The sequence below is a fragment of the Schistocerca piceifrons genome, chromosome 2 (genome assembly GCF_021461385.2).
Source record: "Schistocerca piceifrons isolate TAMUIC-IGC-003096 chromosome 2, iqSchPice1.1, whole genome shotgun sequence".
Classification (NCBI taxonomy): Eukaryota; Metazoa; Arthropoda; class Insecta; order Orthoptera; family Acrididae; genus Schistocerca; species Schistocerca piceifrons.
The window spans coordinates 388,613,246-388,634,697 of NC_060139.1; the positions used below are offsets into that span (position 1 = coordinate 388,613,246).

Consider the following 21,452-nt stretch of genomic DNA (forward strand, 5'->3'; position numbering starts at 1 on the left):
TTTGGCACAGAAAGGGGTGAATTATACTGGCACTAAAGTCTTTGGTCACTTACCAAATAGTATCAAAAGTCTGACAGATAACCAACAAGTATTTAAGAAGAAATTAAAAGAATTTCTGAATGACAACTCCTTCTACTCCATAGAGGAATTTTTAGATATAAATTAAGAAAAAAAAAAAAAAAAATATTAAAAAAATAAAAAAAATAAAAATAAAAAATAAAGAAAAACAAAAAAATAAAGTTGTTATATTAACTTAAGTATGTTGTTAAATTAACCTAATTATGTCATGTATTGGAAAATTCGACTTGTTCCACAACATTACGAAATATCGTATTCATGATCCATGGAACTAGTATTAATCTAATCTAATCTGTCTGGGACATCTCCAGATACATCTTCAGCCTGAAATCTCATTGACTGAAGTAGAGTTGTTTTCAGTAATGAGTCCCACTTCGAACTGAGCTCCAGTGACCAGTGAAGATTGGTCTGGAGATGCTCTAGACAGCATTAGAATACCAACCTGATTGTTGCCTGCCATATAGCCCAACAACCAGGAGTGATGGTCTCAGGGTGCCATTTGTTTTCATTGTAGGACCTCTCCAGTTGTTATCTGTGACACTGTGCAGTGCAGCAGTACATCGATGATATTCTATGGCCCTTTTTGTTGCCTTTCGTGACAAGCCATCCTGGTCTTACATTTCAGCAAGATAATGCCCACCCACATGCGTGGAGAGTTTCTACTGTCACACTATTTGGACAGAAATTTGGATTGTTTTCTCAGGAGGAAATCAAACAGTTGTTTATATCAATGCCAAGCCGAATAACAGCTTGCATGAGGACCATACATGGGCCAAAGCATTATTGACATGCTTTGTTTGTGAATCTCCTCTTCATAAATAAATCATCCAATCTTTCTGAAATTGTAAGCAGCAGAAATGAATGGGGAATCATTCTAGTGCTGATACAGGCCACAGATGAGGAAACCCACTGACGTAAGCAACTTTGAAAGGGCAGATTGTTATGACCCCGTGTCTGGGAATGAGCATCTCAGAAGCAGCAAAGCTACTTTCAGCTGTTGACATGCTACTGTCAGGATCATCTGTAGAAAGTGGTTGAATGACAGAGAAACACAAGTAGGCAACAACATGTTGGACCTGCATGCCACATCATAGAAGTTGGAGGTCACAGGCTTTCCTGCTCTATAAGGCAGGATAGGCAGTGATGTGCGGCAGATGTGATGACAAAATACAATGATGATGCAAGTAACAGTGTTTGTAGCACACCAGTCAGTGCATGTTTTTCGAAACGAGGTCCACATTGTATGACCCCTATGTGTTCCCATGTTGACCTAATGAACTCACCAGTTGCAATAGCAGTGGACATAGAATCATAGCAATTAGACCATGGATCAGTGGAAACATATCACCTGGTTGGATGAATTATGTATCTTGTTACACCAGCTCGATAGTAGTGCTCAGATAAGCAGTCATCCAGAGAAATACAGTTCAAAAAGTTCACTGTGCTACAGGCAAAGTTAGCTGTGGGATGATGTTAGGGTATAGAAGACATTCCTCTGTGTTTCCATGGGACATGTGGTAGCAAAAGAAGGCACCACAGTAGTTGTGGACTGTCATTGTTGTGGTCTTCAGACTAAAGACTGGTTTGATGCAGCTCTCCATGCTAGTCTGTCCTGTGAAAGCCTCTTCATCTTTTTATAACTACTACAACTTTAATTAGTTGCACATTCTACATATCCAGTCTTAAACATTCTTCTACAGACAACATTTCAAATACCTCTAACCTCTTCATGTCTGAACTGATAATTATCCATGTTACACTTCTGTACAAGGCTACACTCCAGAAATATATCTTCAGAAAAGACTCCATAATTGTGGAGTATGTGAACATTATTGAGACAACATTCTTTCATCATACCTGATCTATTCCTTATTGGTGATTGATTCTTCCACTATGATAACTGTCAGTGTCACAAGGCCAAAATTGTGCTACAGTGTTTTGAGGAGTGTGATAATGAACTCAAGTTGATGCCTTGACCACCAAATTCACATCATCTGAACCCAATTAAATACATCTGAGACACTATCAGGCACAAGCTCCATACCCTCAAACCATCGACCCATAATTTATGGGTATTACGCTACCTTTGCATGGACATCTGGTGCTACATATCTGTGGGAACCTAACAAGGACTTATCAAAACAGTCTTATGCAGAATCACTGCTGTACTGCATTCCAGAGGTGGACCAACACACTACATAGTGAGATTTTAGGTTTTCCCACTGCAAGAAAGTTTTGAATGAGTGATTGTCTTCTGCTGAGCAGTCCCTTTACATCCCCTATCTCCTGCTCTCAGCCTCTAGCTAGCTGGCTCAGGGAGTGGTGCTGGGAGAAGAGCAATGTTGGGGTTCAACCCAATCTCTTCAGTCATATCATGGGTAGAGCTGGATGTGGGTCTCTGCCACCAAAGCGAAAAAGTGTCCTCATCTTCTTCAGTTACCACAATAGGAGCATATTTCCACATAGATTGCCCCTGTGCTTTGAAATGCTCAAGGCTGGGTCCTAGGTCTTGTTTAACTGAAGGCTGCAGCCTTTATTTATTAGTTCATCAAGTAGTCAGATCTCAGTATTTTGTCAGCTGTTCATTATCTGTGTGGGATTTATGCTCAGTGCATCTCTCCTGTACTATCCAGAAAGTCTAGTCTTCAAATATTGTCCTGCACTGGCAAGGAATGTGGTAGACTCTCATTTTCACAGTCCTAGGTCACCCCTGACTGATCCCAACAAGGTTTTTGTCTTGGGTTGTGGGTAGAATACACTCTTGGCATTATGTTTCCAGAGTATTCTTCTGATTGCTGATGTGTTCCTGATGCATGGGATAACAGCCATTGCAACAAGTTTCTCTTCTTGCTCAGCAGGCTGTGGTCTTAGCTTCTTTGGTCTTAAGGCACACTGTATCAGGCAGTTGCCATAAACATTCCTATGGAACATAACCTTTAGGTTCTACAGTTTGGCTGCTAGATCATCATGGTCTGACATTTCGCATGCCCTGTGCATTAGTGTGCTTTGGACAGCTCATTGTGAAGCGGCATGACAGTCGGAGGTGTGCAAGTACAAATCTTTGTGTGATAGTTTACAGTAGAATCTGTGTGCTAGTATACCATTTAGTCTTTGGTTGATAAGCATACCCAGAAATAGAAGTTAATTATTTTCTCCTATGTCCATTGTGAATTTGATGTACTGGTGTGGCAAATTCTTATGTTGCAGGATGTCTTGTAGGTGACTGTCATTGCAGCCAGTTTATGAATGTATCATCTATATACTGAAAAAAGTGTAAAGGCTTGTAAACTGATGACTCCAGTGCTTCCATGAACATACTGACCATCACTGCTGAGAGCAAGCAGTACATTGCCACTTCATCTGTTTGCTAGTAATAATTTCCATCAAACAGAAAATAGGTTGACACAGCACGAATTAAAACAGTTTTATTAGTGGCAGTCCAAACATTTCTCTGATGAGGCTTAGCAAGTCTCCTAAAGGCACCCTTTTAAAGAAAGGTACCATATCAACGCTTGCCATGAGGTCTCCTTGGCCCAATTGGAATTTCTGAAGCTGCTGGATGAAATGAGCCAAATTCCATATGTGGCTCTGGCATTTGCTGACAGAGGGGCGGGGCATCACTCTCAGGTGTTTTGCTAATTTATATCTTGGTGTGCCAATGTTGTAACAGTTGGACAGAGTGGCATTCCTTCCTCATGAAATTTTGGTAGTCCATAAAGTCTAGGTGGTGCAGCTACTTGTGAACAAAGTCTCTGCACTGTCTTTTTATATGGAAATGTACGATGGAGGAGCTCGATGGTCTCTCTCTTCACATGGTTGATAGGAAACTTAAAATGTAAACTCCGTCCACACCCCCTGGCAGACCTAATGGTACCAACTGTCTGCCATTTCATCCTCTGCCATTAGCATCATTGGATGTGTTATGAAGGGGCATGATGTCAGCACACTATTCCCCCACCCGTCGTCAGTTTTCATGACCTAGAGCCACTACCACTTGGTCAAGTGGCTCCTCAGTTGGCATGACAATGTTGGGTGCACCTTGTTCCTCTCCTCCCACCAAGGATAACTTCCTAGCACTACAAAATATTTGATCACCTGCAACTGAGGAGCATATTTACAGAAAAAAATACACTTCAATTGCCAGTAATTTTCTTAATTTATTCCACGACTGGTTTCAGTACTTAAAGCTTCATCTTCAAGTGCCACCAAATAGTTATGAGAACACACCTGTGGAGTGTAGGACCAGCAACCATAGTGCCCACCTGGACAGCGTGATGCAGAAATGACTGATCACATAATGTACCTCAATGGCAGGCTGATCCAGCTAGCGCACTTACCCGTGAGTTGGGGAGCGCACACTTGCCTGTGGAGCACTGCCTCATGGTCATGCACTGTGGCTGTATGAGCACACAACTGGAATGAGCATGTGTACAAGTGAAGGGGCAGGCTAGTGTGTGATGTCATGAGGAACTTCAAATCCCATCTCGGTCATGGCTGTTTTCGAAAGAGCTCTAATTCTAATTTAATCTGTATGAATTAAGTCAGAGTTATAAACTGAAGGCCATACAAATGTAACAGCTGGTAAGGGATGAGCCGTATGTATGAAAGTGTCCAGCAAAGCAGATTAACAAGCAACATTTGCACTAGTAACTAAAGAATTATTGAATTTTTTAAATTATTGTTAGACAAGTTTACTTATATCAGGTGATATCTGCAGTGATGTGCAGCATTCTGTTCATTGCAGGGTCCTGAAGCAATGGCCTATCTTTGTTCCTATCGTCTTCATTGCACTGCTCACAATGTTATGTTGTTAGCTACAATGTTATGTTGTTAGCTACATTCCAGCACAGTCTTGAGAATGTCTCTGTTTTGACATTAAACAATGGGAAGTCCAGACTGGAATATCAACAGTTATGAACAGTACAGGTAGCTACTCACTATAAAGATGACAGGCACAATGAAAAGACTGTTGCACACTAAACTTTTGGCTAAAGCCTTCTTCAGAAAAGAAATGAAAACACACACATTCACACAAGCAGGTGCACTTCATGCACATATAACCATATTCGCTACTTTAGCAGTCCTGCTAAAACACACACACTTTCACACAAGCAGGAACACTTCACAAACACAAGACCACTATCTCTGGCCACTTAGCACACTGCTGAAGTGACCGGAGATAGTGGTCACGTGTGAATGTAGTGTGCCTGCTTATTTGAATGTGCATGTGTTTTTCTTTCTTTTCTGAAGAAAGCTTTGCCCAAAAGCTTCTATCTGTCAGAATATGTGATCTTTATGGTTAGCAGCAATCTGCCTACATTTTGATACCATTGAGAAAATTTCAAACAACTATAGTACCTGCCTTTTATCAACATTGAATTTTGTAAGTCAATTAGTTCTAATTGCATTGTAGATGGCAGTTCATCAGATATGTCTCAAAAAGAAGTACTTGAACAATGGCAATTCCTTCCATAAAATGTTCAGTTCTTCAAACCACAGCACAAAACTCTTTGTTAGTTGATTAATTATATGTTGATAGTTTCTGAAGGTGACGTCAGCAGGTAAATTAAGAAAATCAGGATGAGGTAAGAAAGTCAGATATCTGTTCCCTCTCAAATAAAGGAAGCTTACCTCTGAATGCCCTGTTTTCATGCATGTGTACTGGCAACAAATCTTTCCCCTGTAGTGACACATTCAGTGTACTTAGTGTGCATCATTATATCACCCAGAGGAGCAAGTTCTGATTTGCATTTTGGTTCCCTGAGACAAGGAATTTATTCCTCTTTCTAGTTTAGAAACAATGCTGTTTCCTCAGGAACTGCAAATAACTTCAAGAACCTTACTTTTGCTGATCCAGTGAATGGTGCAGTGGTAATGTGTACCTCTATACTCAACTTTGTTATCTCAAAGACACCCTTTGAACAGTTGATGGCCAACACCCTGCCATTGCACAAAATTCCCCACAATGTCCATTGTATGAAGAAGTTTCACAGTTTCAGCACACAGTGCCTCCTGATGAATGAAACAGTGTCTACTGCATATGTCCTTTCCATAGTCACAGTGAAATTTATTTTTTAAGTGAGAGACAAAAACAATGATTGACACCGACCAATTTATGGCACACTGTGGCCACAGAGGCTATAAGATGAACATCAACAAAAGCAAAATGAGGATAATGAATGTAGTCAAATTAAATCATGCAACGCTGAGGAAATTAGATTAGGAAATGAGACACAAAGTAGTAGATGATTTAGCTATTTGGGCAGTAAAATAACTAAAGATGGTCGAAGTAGTGATGATATAAAATGTAGACTGGCGTTGACAAGGAAGGTATTTCTGAAGAAGAGAAATTTGTTATCATCAAGTATAATTTAAATGTCAGGAAGTCTTTTCTGAAAGTATTTGTATGGAATGGAGTATGGACATGAAACATGGACGATAAACAGTTTAGACAAGAAGAGAATAGAAGCTTTTGAAATACGGTGCTACAGAAGAATGCTGAAGATTAGATGGGTGAATCATGTAGGGCCTAACTAATGAGGAGGTACTGAATAGAATTGGGGAGAAGAGGAATTTATGGCACAACTTGACTAGAAGAAGGTATTGGTTCATAGGACACAATTTGAGGCGTCAAGGGATCATCAATTTAGTACTGGAGGGAAGCATGGAGGGTAAAAACCTTAGAGAGAGACCAAGATATGTATACAGTAAGCAGATTCAGAAGGATGTAGATTGCAGTAGTTACTCAGAGATAAAGAGGCTTGCACAGGATAGAGTAGCATGGAGAGCTGCATCAAACCAGTCTTTGGACTGAAGACAACAACAACAATAACAATGGCCACAGAATGAAGGTTTCCCATGGCAAGTTCATGCTGTCCACAGACTCAAAATATTGAGCCCTGTCATCATGTAATTCAGTGGTACTATATGTAGCAGCACCTCTGTAACTTACAGTTGCATTTCCACACAGTGTATCATAAAAGCACGTTGAGCACAATCAGATATATCTGTGCTCTCATCGAGTGCAAGAGAAAAAGTCGTGAAACTCTGGGCTTTATTGCTGAGTTGTGCCTCCAAATAATCTTCACTGTTGAAGATTTAATGGGACACCATTTTCTTTGAGAGACAATCATCTTCAAACTTTGCTAATTCCCTTGGAACTACACATTCTGCTACTGCTACCACACGTATTAAATGAAATGTCTTGAAAAAAAATGGTTCACCAGTTAGTGCTATCATGTGAGCTACTTTGTAACTTATTTTATGTCTGTAGGTTAGACTCTAGTCTGTACTGTATGCAGATGATTGATGTTGTGACATTTTTTACTATGTATATTTATTGCAAACTCACAACATAAAAGTAAAGTTCCACAAAAGGCAATTAACAAAAATGATCTTCCTTGATAAGTTTGAATGTGCCAGAGGGGAAAGTCTCTCACGACCTGGGTCATGACGAGATCATGACATAATTGCTGCTGCACAACTACACTGTAGAACCGAGTCCCAGGGAGAGTTCTGGTGGTTTCTGGGTGGCATAGCAGAATGATGCTGTGTAATACAGAGTCAGCACAAGCTCCAACAGATGGGACACCATAGGCAACCAGTGCGAGTGGTCTGGAACGAAGCTGTGACTGCAACTGACAACTTGCGGTAGCCCCACAGCTTAAGTATACCATGACAGAGGGACAGCCAGGGGCTCCTGATAACGATGTGGCCTGCAGATGCAAGATAGGCCACGAAAACAGCAACAACATTGTTGCTGTGCGTGCATCCTATGGTTGATGGTAACAGTCACTGGTGGTATCTGCTAGCGGTGACCCTGTAAACAGAGTGTTTACTATCAGCAACAAATCCAAACACAGGATGTGCTGACAGGATGTGTATGTGGCTACGGCCTGCAGAAGTCAGGGGCGGCAACCTGCAGGGTGTAGAAGGTGTGCCAGAAACAGGATTCGCTGAGGATGCTGGATCCCAGCCCTGCGTGTACTCCAACTTGTTTGCACAAATTATAGCTTCATTTAGGATTTCTTCAGCAGCGTTCAGCTGAAATAAATAAATGTACTACAGTAGTACAAAAAAGACAGTTTTTACAGTTATAAAACAATCTTCAATCATGATTTTTTTCCTGTAACTGAAGTGATGTTAGTTCTAATGACCCGGGCAGTGGGCTTCTGTGACTAGTCATTTTTTTGTTGCTGTCACTACTCCACATTTGTGAGAAATAAACAGGTGGAGGTGCATTTGTTTACTTGTGCCATCAGACTAGTATGTATGATGTCAACAGCCTCCAACACCACAGCTCCGAGCCGAGGCTGTGGGTATTCATGCCCGTGGGGCAATTGTTGGAACAGCCTGCTCTAAGGTGAGTAGGTTCACAGCAAAATTAAGAAACTTTACAGGCTTAATAACAGGTAGAGCATCTTGTGGCCTCCCTTTTCTCTCTGCTGATACACTGAAAGAACCGAATCATACTAAATTTTGTGAAGGTTGTTCATCACACCTAAACTACAGTTGCCAACCAAATCACCAGAGGAGCCAGCCTGGCCCCGATCAGGGTGTGTACCCAGTACACTCAACACACTCCACTTACAGTTGACGTTGACTCTCTCTCTGCTGACTCTTAGAAGTGGACACACACAGTTAGCCAGTCTTAAAACAACAGACTGTTACAGTTGACCACTTGCAGACAAGCTGCCATTAAACCAATGCAAGAGGAACCTCAGACCACTGCACTCAGTTGTACGAAGAAAATAATTGATGATGCCACGTTATCTGTAGTAGGAAAGTGGCTAAATTTTGCACCAACCTTGATGACCCTACTAACAGTGGTACTTATCAGAATGATGGAACAGTTTGCTATTGCTCATCCATGGGATGCTGCAGAGGAAATACAATATGAATGTGCTGTACACTTACTGTGGCTGTTCCACCAAAGCCAAACATCTCCAAGGAAGAGAGGGAAGCGCTTAAGTAGCTACAAGAAGGTTCTTAGATAGTCATCCTCCCAGAAGACAAAGGAAATTGTACGGTTCTGCCGTTGTCAAGAATACAGGCAAAAAATGGATGACCCATTTGAGGACGATACTTGCAAGAGAACCAAAGACAACTCTATGAACCGAGTAAAGAGGATGGCCATTGAGATTCTCTATCACAATACCCAAATAAGAGGACAGTGAAGAAACATTGTCCATGAGCAGCTATGCTATCTGGAGTTTATGGACTACCTAAAGTCCTCAAGGAAGGAATGGCGCTCTGCCCAATTGTTAGCAACATTAGCACATCAACATATGAATTAGCTAAACACCTGATAGTGAGGTCCAGCCTCTCTTTGGACAAATGCCAGCATCACATATGGAACTCAGCACATTTCATCCAACAGTTCCAGAAATTCCAACTGGGCCAAGAAGACCTCATGGTAAGCTTTGACATGGTATCTTTCTTCACAAGGGTATCTCTAGGAGACTCGCGAAGCCTCATAAGAGAAAAGTTTGGACTAGCACTAACAAACTGTTTTAATGCATGCTATGTCAGCCTGCTTTTTATATAATGGAAATTACTATGAACAAACAGCTGCAGTAGTGATGGGTTGGATGCTATCACCAGTGGTGGCCAGTATGTTTATGAAGGTATTGGAATCATCAGTCTAGAAGCCCTCATTCTTTTTGCGATATTTACATGATACATTCATAATCTGGCTGCAAGAATGACATTATTACAGGACTCTGTGCAACATATGAATTCACCACACCAGAGCATCAAGTTCATGATAGAGATGGAAGAAAATAATCAACTTCCATTTCTAGATGTGCTTATCAAGCAAAGACCAGATGGCACATTAGGACACAGCATCTACCATAAACCAACACATATCAGTTTGTAGTTGCACACGTCCAGCTGTTATGCCCCTTCACAATGAGGTGTCCTAGGTACAGTAGTGCAGAAAGCATGCAAAATGTCAGACCATGACAGCCTAGCAGCCAAACTGCAGAACGTACAGGTAGTGTTCCATATGAACAGTTACAGTGACTGTCAGAGGTGCCTTGAGCCCAAAGAAGCCATTACCACAGTCTGTTGAGCATGAAGAGAAACTTGTTGTTTTCAATTGGTGAGAGATCTGGAGAATGTGCTGGCCAGGGCAGCAGTTGACTATTTTCTGTATCCAGGAAAAATGAGCAGAATACTCTGGAAACATAATGTCAAGTGCATCTTTTGCCACCACCCAAAACAAAAGCCTTTTTGGGATCAGTCAAGGATGACCTATTACTCTGGAAACAGGAGTTTACTGAATCCCTTGCCAGTGCAGGAAAATATATGTAGACCATACTGTGTGGATGGCACAGGAGAGATGCACTGTCACTTCTGACAGTGTATTCTAAAAGAGGCTGTAGAAATCCAACTGCTTGATGAATTAATACACTACTGGCCATTAAAATTGCTACACCAAGAAGAAATGCAGATAATAAACAGGTATTCATTGGACAAATATATTATACTAGAACTGACATGTGATTACATTTTCATGCAATCTGGGTGCCTAGATCCTGAGAAATCAGTACCCAGAACAACCACCTCTGGCCATAATAACGGCCTTGATATGCCTGGGCATTGAGTCAAACAGAGCTTGGATGGCGTGTACAAGTACAGCTGCCCATGCAGCTTCAACATGATACCACAGTTCATCAAGAGTAGTGACTGGTGTATTGTGACGAGCCAGTTGCTCAGCCACCATTGACCAGACGTTTTCAATTGGTGAGAGATCGGGAGAATGTGCTGGCGAGGGCAGCAGTCGACCATTTTCTGTATTCAGGAAGGCCTGTACAGGACCTACAACATGCGGTCGTGCATTATCCTACTGAAATGTAGGGTTTCGCAGGAATCGAATGAAGGGTAGAGCCACGGGTTGTAACACATCTGAAATGTAACGTCCACTGTTCAAAGTGCCGTCAATGCGAACAAGACATGACCGAGACGTGTAACCAGTGGCACCCCATACCATTATGGCAGGTGATACTCCAGTATGGCAATGACAAATACACGCTTCCATTGTGTGTTTACTGTGATGTTGCCAAACACTGATGTGACCATCATGATGCTGTAAACAGAACCTGGATTCATCTGAAAAAGTGACGTTTTGCCATTCGTGCACCCCGGTTCGTCATTGGGTACACCATCGCAAGCACTCCTGACTGTGATGCAGTGTCAAGGGTAATGGCAGCCATAGTCTCCAAGCTGACAGTCCATGCTGCTGCAAACATCGTCAAACTGTTCATGCAGATGGTTGTTGTCTTGCAAACGTCCCCATCTGCTGACTCAGGGATCGAGACGTGGCTGCATGATCTGTTACAGCCATGCGGATAAGATGCCTGTGATCTCAACTTGTAGTGATACGAGGCCATTGGGATCCAGCATGGCATTCCGTATTACCCTCCTGAACCCACCGATTCCATATTCTGCTAACAGTCATTGGATCTTGACCAACACGAGCAGCAATGTCGCGATACGATAAATCTCAATCGCAATAGGCTACAATCCAACCTTTATCAAAGTCGGAAATGTGATGGTACGCATTTCTCCTCCTTACATGAGGCATCACTATAACATTTCCCTAGGCAGCGCCAGTCAACTGCTGTTTGTGTATGAGAAATCAGTTGGAAACTTTCCTCATGTCAGCACGTTGTAGGTGTCGCCACCAGTGCCAACCTTGTGTGAATGCTCTGAAAAGCTAATCATTTGCATATCACAGCATCTTCTCCCTGTCAGTTAAATTTCATGTCTGTAGCACATCATCTTCATGGTGTAGCAATATTAATGGCCAGTAGCGTAAATAAAGACAGAAGCTTTCAATTAAACAAGGACTGGGACCTTGCATTCAAAATGGTCAAAGCACAAGGGCGGTTTATGTAGAAATCTGCTCCTGTCATGGCAACTGAAGAAGACACAGACATATTGTCATCATGCTGACAGAGGCATGCATCCAGTTGCAGCCACAGTAGGACTGAGAACATTCGTTTGAACCACTACACCACGCTTCCTCCACCACCATACCAGGTTCGTGTCCGAACCGGCCGGCTGGAGGCTGCAGCTAGGGAGAGGGGAGAGAAAGGTGGTATCCAGCAGAAAACAGTCAGTCATCTTGACTGACTGAATGTGGCAAGAAGTCAACTTGCCAAAATATCACATCTTCTAGATGATTGAGAAATATTCAAAAATGCTATACAGCAGTTCATCAAATGTTTTGGTTCTTCAGTGTTGTTCACAATTTTACTTTACAATTATACTGAAAATTTTTTAAGTTATTTGGCCATTTTTTATTATTATTGGTTGTAGTATGGCACTTAAACTGGAGCATTTTTCAGGGAGATTTGAACAGTTTCTAAGGTAATTTCAGTTCTTTGCTTCTTCAGAGGCTCTTTGATGGATATTAGTCAGATGTTGTGAGGACTGAGGAATATATTTATTATTCTAGTTAGTCACACACTGGTTTGTGTAGTTAAGCTGTTATCATACAGTAAGTGTTATGTCATGTTGTAGAAGAAAAAAAAAGTTCACAAAGAAAAGTTCATAATTGAAACATTCTCTGAATGTCTGATGCATTTGTATTGTATCCAATTGTAACATGGAGAAACAGCTCTGACAGTATGCACATTGGTTTGTAGTCATTAAATAAGATGGTATTCCTGAGGTTTATGGCATTATTTATGGATGTTGATGTAGTGATTTCATTTTGATTATGTAACTTTGGCATCTGACCTAGCTGTCTTCTTCATTTGCTCTGTGTAGTTGTCTCATGGAAGCACTACATGGAAAGTAATCATGAACTGAGATATAAAGGAAGATTGGATTTTAATGTTCTGTTGACATTGAGGTCATTATAGATGGAGCACAAACTCAGAATATTTCAAACATGGAGAAGGAAATCATCCATGCTCTTTCAAAGGAAACATCCCACCATTTGTATGGAGTGGTTGGTAGCTGAGTGGTCAGCATGACAGAATGTCAATCCTAAGGCCCAGGTTTGATTCCCAGCTGGGTCAGAGATTTTCTCCGCTCAGGGCCTGGGTGTTGTGTTGTCCTAATCATCATCATTTCCTCCCCATCGACGCACAAGTCATCAAAGTGGCATCAAATCTAAAGACTTGCACCCAGTGAATGGTCCGAATGGTCTACCTGGTGGGGGAGGCCCTAGTCACATGACAATTTTTTAATTATTTATTTATTTATTTTGGAGTGGTTTAGAAAAATCATGAAAATCTAAATCAGGATGGCTGGACCCAGTTTTGAATCGTCATCCTCCTGAATGTGGGTCCAGTGTGCTAACCACTTCGCCACCTCACCCACTACCAATATCTGGTTCAGCTGTCTGGTAAAACATAACCAAGGCTGCAGAAAAACCATATTAGCACAGCTGCATGCAATAAATGTGTGTTGTGAGTGTGCCATGAGTCAAACCCATTTGTAAGCAGCACCAACAGTAACCAACATCCCATTATTTTTTGCATAATGTATCAATGTTTGCTCAGTTGATTAAGCTGAAATTGTAAGTTATTGGAGAATACAGCACACATACAATCAGTGAAGGTCTAATCATTATATTTTTGTACAAACTGTGGCTCTTTTTTCACCAGGAAGGCTGCCATATGTTTTTATTACCATTTGGATAATTTCTCGCTTTGACTGTCCCCTGTGAATGATAGATTACTCAGTTAACAACAATAGGGAAAAAATAGATTGCTTCTCACCACATAAAGGAGACATTAAGATGCGTAGAGACAATGAAAAAGGCTGCTAAAACACTGAAGCTCTCAGACGAAGTAGAAAACAGATTCACACTCACACAAGCATGAAACACACACACACACACACACACACACACACATGTCCAATGTATCCGGGCACTGAAGCCTGGCTGCCCTACATCTTAAAAACATGAAACAGTAATTTTATTATGATAAATGTTCTGCGAGGTACCTGCATTACCAGTTACAGCAGTTAAATTTTTGGATAATTTATAGATGTAGGGATGACCGAATGCCATGATACTGCCACTGAAAAATGATGTCAGGCTTATTATTGTCCATATTCTGCTTTTGTATTTTGTATATAAATTACTTTTGGGAAATATTTTCACTAGTTAATTAACAGAAGTATCATTTACCACACCATTAACTCTTGTAATCTATTACATCATATATTTTACAGATGGACAGCAAAAATGTATCAAAAGATAGTTCAGAACCTGTGATACAGAAGTTACTGAATACACCAGCATCCATTCCATTGGCACATACACCATCTACCTCTACATCAAACTGGAATGTAGCATCCCTTTTGATTCATAGAGGTCGTGATCACGGGCTTCCACCATATGTGCAATGGCTTAAGCTGTGTCCTATGTCATCTGACCATAGCAGACAAACGCACAACATTCCAGAAGAGAGTCTTAGTGTCCTTAAAAAAATCTACAGGTGAGTTAGTGGTTTCTGAAATTAACTGCTCAATTTCCAATCACAGCAGGGAAGCAGAATGAAAACTGCATAACATGAAAGCCTGAGAACTAATATTATATATAATCATATATAAACTATGAGAGAGTTTTCCAGACATAAACAGGTATGTGCCTTTTGCAGTTGTAGAAGGTGCAGATTCAGTTCTTTGTATAGTGCCTAAGCTGACATACTTTGTTTACATCTCTCTTTCATTTTGGAGTATGTCTAAGAGAAATGTTTTTTCCCTGTCTTTCACCTGACTCTTTATATATGTCTTGATGTCTGCTTGTGTCTGTATATGTGTGGATGGATATGTGTGTGTGTGTGCGAGTGTATACCCGTCCTTTTTTCCCCCTAAGGTAAGTCTTTCCGCTCCCGGGATTGGAATGATTCCTTACCCTCTCCCTTAAAACCCACATCCTTTCGTCTTTCCCTCTCCTTCCCTCTTTCCTGATGAGACAACAGTTTGTTGCGAAAGCTTGAATTTTGTGTGCATGTTTGTGTTTGTTTGTGTGTCTATCGACCTGCCAGCGCTTTCGTTTGGTAAGTCACATCATCTTTGTTTTTTTTAATATATATATATATATATATATATATATATATATATATATATATATATATATATATATATATATATATATATATATGATGATGTCAATATAATAGAGGGAAACATTCCACGAGGGAAAAATTATATATAAAAACAAAGATGAGGTGACTTACCGAACAAAAGCGCTGGCAGGTCGATAGACACACAAGCAAACACAAACATACACACAAAATTCTAGCTTTCGCAACCAACGGTTGCCTCATCAGGAAAGAGGGAAGGAGAGGGAAAGATGAAAGGATGTGGGTTTTAAGAGAGAGGGTAAGGAGTCATTCCAATCCCGGGAGCGGAAAGACTTACCTTAGTGGGAAAAAAGGACAGGTATACACTCGCACACACACACATATCCATCCACACATACAGACACAAGCAGACATATTTAAAGACAAAGAGTTTGGGCAGAGATGTCAGTCGAGGCAGAACTGTAGAGGCAAAGAAGTTGTTGAAAGACAGGTGAGGTATGAGTGGCGGCAACTTGAAATTAGCGGAGATTGAGGCCTGGCGGATAACGAGAAGAGAGGATATACTGAAGGGCAAGTTCCCATCTCCGGAGTTTGGATAGGTTGGTGTTGGTGGGAAGTATCCAGATAACCCAGACGGTGTAACACTGTGCCAAGATGTGCTGGCTGTGCACCAAGGCATGTTTAGCCACAGGGTAATCCTCATTACCAACAAACACTGTCTGCCTGTGTCCATTCATGCGAATGGACAGTTTGTTGCTGGTCATTCCCACATAGAATGCATCACAGTGTAGGCAGGTCAGTTGGTAAATCACGTGGGTGCTTTCACACGTGGCTCTGCCTTTGATTGTGTACACCTTCCGGGTTACAGGACTGGAGTAGGTGGTGGTGGGAGGGTGCATGGGACAGGTTTTGCACCGGGGTCGGTTACAAGAATAGGAGCCAGAGGGTAGGGAAGGTGGTTTGCGGATTTCATAGGGATGAACTAACAGGTTACGAAGGTTAGGTGGGCGGCAGAAAGACACTCTTGGCGGAGTGGGGAGGATTTCATGAAGGATGGATCTCATTTCAGGGCAGGATTTGAGGAAGTCGTATCCCTGCTGGAGAGCCACATTCAGAGTCTGGTCCAGTCCCGGAAAGTATCCTGTCACAAGTGGGGCACTTTTGTGGTTCTTCTGTGGGGGATTCTGGGTTTGAGGGGATGAGGAAGTGGCTTTGGTTATTTGCTTCTGTACCAGGTCGGGAGGGTAGTTGCGGGATGCGAAAGCTGTTGTCAGGTTGTTGGTGTAATGATTCAAGGATTCCGGACTGGAGCAGATTCGTTTGCCACGAAGACCTAGGCTGTAGGGAAGGGACCGTTTGATGTGGAATGGGTGGCAGCTGTCATAATGGAGGTACTGTTGCTTGTTGGTGGGTTTGATGTGGACGGACGTGTGAAGTTGGCCATTGGACAGGTGGAGGTCAACGTCAAGGAAAGTGGCATGGGATTTGGAGTAGGACCAGGTGAATCTGATGGAACCAAAGGAGTTGAGGTTGGAGAGGAAATTCTGGAGTTCTTCTTCACTGTGAGTCCAGATCATGAAGATGTCATCAATAAATCTGTACCAAACTTTGGGTTGGCAGGCCTGGGTAACCAAGAATGCTTCCTCTAAGCGACCTATGAATAGGTTGGCATACGAAGGGGCCATCCTGGTACCCATGGCTGTTCCCTTTAATTGTTGGTATGTCTGGTCTTCAAAAGTGAAGAAGTTGTGGGTCAGCATGAAGCTGGCTAAGGTAATGAGGAAAGAGGTTTTAGGTAGGGTGGCAGGTGATCGGCGTGAAAGGAAATGCTCCATCGCAGCGAGGCCCTGGACGTGCGGAATATTTGTGTATAAGGAAGTGTCATCAATGGTTACAAGGATGGTTTCTGGGGGTAACAGATTGGGTAAGGATTCCAGGCGTTCAAGGAAGTGGTTGGTGTCTTTGATGAAGGATGGGAGACTGCATGTAATGGGATGAAGGTGTTGATCTATGTAGGCAGAGATACGTCCTGTGGGGGCTTGGTAACCAGCTACAATGGGGCGGCCAGGATGATTGGGTTTGTGGATTTTAGGAAGAAGGTAGAAGGTAGGGGTGCGGGGTGTCGGTGGGGTCAGGAGATTGATGGAGTCAGGTGATAGGTTTTGCAGGGGGCCTAAGGTTCTGAGGATTCCTTGAAGCTCTGCCTGGACATCAGGAATGGGGTTACCTTGGCAAACTTTGTATGTGGTGTTGTCTGAAAGCTGACGCAGTCCCTCAGCCACATACTCCCGATGATCAAGTACCACGGTCGTGGAACCCTTGTCCGCCGGAAGAATGACGATGGATCGGTCAGCCTTCAGATCACGGATAGCCTGGGCTTCAGCAGTGGTGATGTTGGGTGTAGGATTAAGGTTTTTTAAGAAGGATTGAGACGCAAGGCTGGAAGTCAGAAATTCCTGGAAGGTTTGGAGAGGGTGATTTTGAGGAAGAGGAGGTGGGTCCCGCTGTGATGGAGGACGGAACTGTTCCAGGCAGGGTTCAATTCGGATGGTGTCTTGGGGAGTTGGATCATTAGGAGTAGGATTAGGATCATTTTTCTTCGCGGCAAAGTGATATTTCCAGCAGAGAGTACGAGTGTAGGACAGTAAATCTTTGACGAGGGCTGTTTGGTTGAATCTGGGAGTGGGGCTGAAGGTGAGGCCTTTGGATAGGACAGAGGTTTCGGATTGGGAGAGAGGTTTGGAGGAAAGGTTAACTACTGAATTAGGGTGTTGTGGTTCCAAATTGTGTTGATCGGAATTTTGAGGTTTTGGAGGGAGTGGAGCTGGAAGTGGGAGATCGAGTAGATGGGAGAGACTGGGTTTGTGTGCAATGAGAGGAGGTTGAGGTTTGCTGGAAAGGTTGTGAAGGGCGAGTGAGTTGCCTTTCCAGAGGTGGGAAACCAGGAGATTGGATAGTTTTTTGAGGTGGAGGGTGGCATGCTGTTCTAATTTACGGTTGGCCTGTAGGAGGATGCTCTGAACAGCCGGTGTGGATGTGGGAGAGGAAAGATTAAGGACTTTTATTAAGGATAGGAGTTGACGGGTGTGTTCATTGGCTGAGTTGATGTGTAGGTGAAGGATTAGGTGGGTGAGGGCAATGGATTGTTCAGTTTGGAACTGGTATAGGGACTGATGGAAGGAAGGGTTGCAGCCAGAGATGGGAACTTTAAGTGTGAGGCCTTTGAGGGTAATGCCAAATGTCAGACAAGCCTGAGAAAATAGAATATGGGAGCGTAATCTTGCTAGGGCGAAGGCATGTTTGCGGAGGGAATGTAAATAAAACTTAATGGGGTCGTTGTGGGGGTGTTGTGAGGGTGGCATGGTATTAGAAGGTGGAAAGTGTAACATGAGGTGAAATGAAAATGAAAATAAAAATATATGGGGAGAGACAAAGGTGAACTGGAAAGTAACTGGAGATCTGGAATGAAAAAAGGCGAAAGGGTGTTGGTTACAGCTGGGCTATGTTGGACTTGGGTTGGTAGACAACGATGTGCATAAAGGTTAGGTGGTTGTGTTACCTTTGGTTCCATCAGATTCACCTGGTCCTACTCCAGATCCCATGCCACTTTCCTTGACGTTGACCTCCACCTGTCCAATGGCCAACTTCACACGTCCGTCCACATCAAACCCACCAACAAGCAACAGTACCTCCATTATGACAGCTGCCACCCATTCCACATCAAACGGTCCCTTCCCTACAGCCTAGGTCTTCGTGGCAAACGAATCTGCTCCAGTCCGGAATCCCTGAATCATTACACCAACAACTTGACAACAGCTTTCGCATCCCGCAACTACCCTCCCGACCTGGTACAGAAGCAAATAACCAGAGCCACTTCCTCATCCCCTCAAACCCAGAATCCCCCACAGAAGAACCACAAAAGTGCCCCACTTGTGACAGGATACTTTCCGGGACTGGACCAGACTCTGAATGTGGCTCTCCAGCAGGGATACGACTTCCTCAAATCCTGCCCTGAAATGAGATCCATCCTTCATGAAATCCTCCCCACTCCGCCAAGAGTGTCTTTCCGCCATCCACCTAACCTTCGTAACCTGTTAGTTCATCCCTATGAAATCCGCAAACCACCTTCCCTACCCTCTGGCTCCTATCCTTGTAACCGACCCCGGTGCAAAACCTGTCCCATGCACCCTCCCACCACCACCTACTCCAGTCCTGTAACCCGGAAGGTGTACACAATCAAAGGCAGAGCCACGTGTGACAGCACCCACGTGATTTACCAACTGGCCTGCCTACACTGTGATGCATTCTATGTGGGAATGACCAGCAACAAACTGTCCATTCGCATGATGGACACAGGCAGACAGTGTTTGTTGGTAATGAGGATCACCCTGTGGCTAAACATGCCTTGGTGCACAGCCAGCACATCTTGGCACAGTGTTACACCGTCCGGGTTATCTGGATACTTCCCACCAACACCAACCTATCCGAACTCCGGAGATGGGAACTTGCCCTTCAGTATATCCTCTCTTCTCATTATCTGCCAGGCCTCAATCTCCGCTAATTTCAAGTTGCCGCCACTCATACCTCACCTGTCTTTCAACAACTTCTTTGCCTCTACAGTTCCACCTCGACTGACATCTCTGCCCAAACTCTTTGTCTTTAAATATGTCTGCTTGTGTCTGTATGTGTGGATGGATATGTGTGTGTGTGTGCGAGTGTATACCTGTCCTTTTTTCCCACTAAGGTAAGTCTTTCCGCTCCCGGGATTGGAATGACTCCTCACCCTCTCCCTTAAAATCCACATCCTTTCGTCTTTCCCTCTCCTTCCCTGTTTCCTGATGAAGCAACTGTTGGTTGCGAAAGCTTGAATTTTGTGTGCATGTTTGTGTTTGTTTGTGTGTCTATCAACATGCCAGCGCTTTCGTTTGGTAAGTCACATCATCTTTGTTTTTATATATATAGTGTATATGCAGTATGTACCTAAAACTGACAAAATACTGTTCATATGGTATTTCAAATAATTTTATAATCCATGTTATAGTTTTCAGTCTGTGGATTCAAATGGTATACTTCATTTTACTTAAAACCTTGTTAATTAAAAGAAATTAGCATTCAAAATAGTTGCAACACCATTCTGTAGAAAAACTTGTGTGAGCTAATCAGCGGTTTCGAGAGAATTGACACCACTTATTAATAAGTCCTGATTTCATTCTTTCCTGTAACTAATTTTCTTTTTCCAGTAATGTATTAACTGAGAAGACACTTTTAATTATAGTTTGGCAACACCCAAAGTTATTTTTGTCATTTTGAGACCTTGTGCTTCTTTGATTCCAGGATCTGACTTTATTCTTTTGTTGCCCTAATTTTTCTAATCCTGATAATGCCTTATGTTATACAGTTAAGCCATTAATTAAGAATTTGAATAAATTGTCAAAATTTAAAAGATGGCCATCTTACATGAAAATAGTGAATCCACCGTGAAGGCATACAGTGTGTTAATCAGATAATACCCTGACCTTTGATACTTTCCTAAACAAGTATCATTTTGTTAAACTAGATTATTGTTGGATTTAATAGATCCATTCTATTTCTAATTCTGACCTGTTTCATTTTATAAACTACTAGCAAATCCAGCAGTGCTTACAGTTGCTAAATATGTATTGGAATTGGATATATGTCGTCATCTTCTTCTAACACCCCCTCCCCCCCCCCCCCCCCCCCCTCCCCCAGATCTCTCAGTCTGTCACCTCCTGCACCCTCTCTCTGTTCATCTAACCCCCCCCCCCCCCCCTATATCTCTCTGCACCTTTTCCTACCCCTCTCTCTGTCCATCTACTCCTTCCCTTTCTCTGTATCCATCTGTGAAGATAATAGCTTCAATGAGAGTATTTCCCATTGTTTTAATCTACAAATGGACAATCCAGATTACGTAGAAGAAAACAAAACAGCGCATCCTTGTGTATACAATTTTTATATGTTAAAGAACATTTATTAAAGTATCATGTGAAAGGTTGAAGTAAAGAACTTTCCGAGATTTTTGGTAACAACTTTAAGCAACAACTTGACTTTATATAATATTATAGATAATGTAATTATCAAAATCACAAAATATGACTCCAATCTATATATACTTCACTATCAAAATCTCAAAATATCATGACACCAGTCTATATATTCTTCACTTGAACCAAAAATCCTCAGTCCAGGCTTAGCAATCATTGTGATAATATCGTGTAGCAATTTATAATTTGGTAATTTTTTGTGTGAATCTATGTCTGATAACCACACAGTCCTCACCTTTGTTTTTAAGCAACCACA

General features: G+C 42.3%; 1 protein-coding gene across 1 annotated transcript in view; it reads left to right on the top strand.

Annotated features, from left to right (window-relative positions):
- The window catches only part of LOC124776325, a 413,854-nt gene that overhangs the window by 268,931 nt on the left and 123,471 nt on the right, over positions 1-21,452 (top strand). Inside the window, exon 11 of the mRNA XM_047251263.1 lies at positions 14,278-14,543. Within this exon, the coding sequence (XP_047107219.1) occupies positions 14,278-14,543 (266 nt within the window). The remainder of the gene's footprint in view (positions 1-14,277; positions 14,544-21,452) is intronic.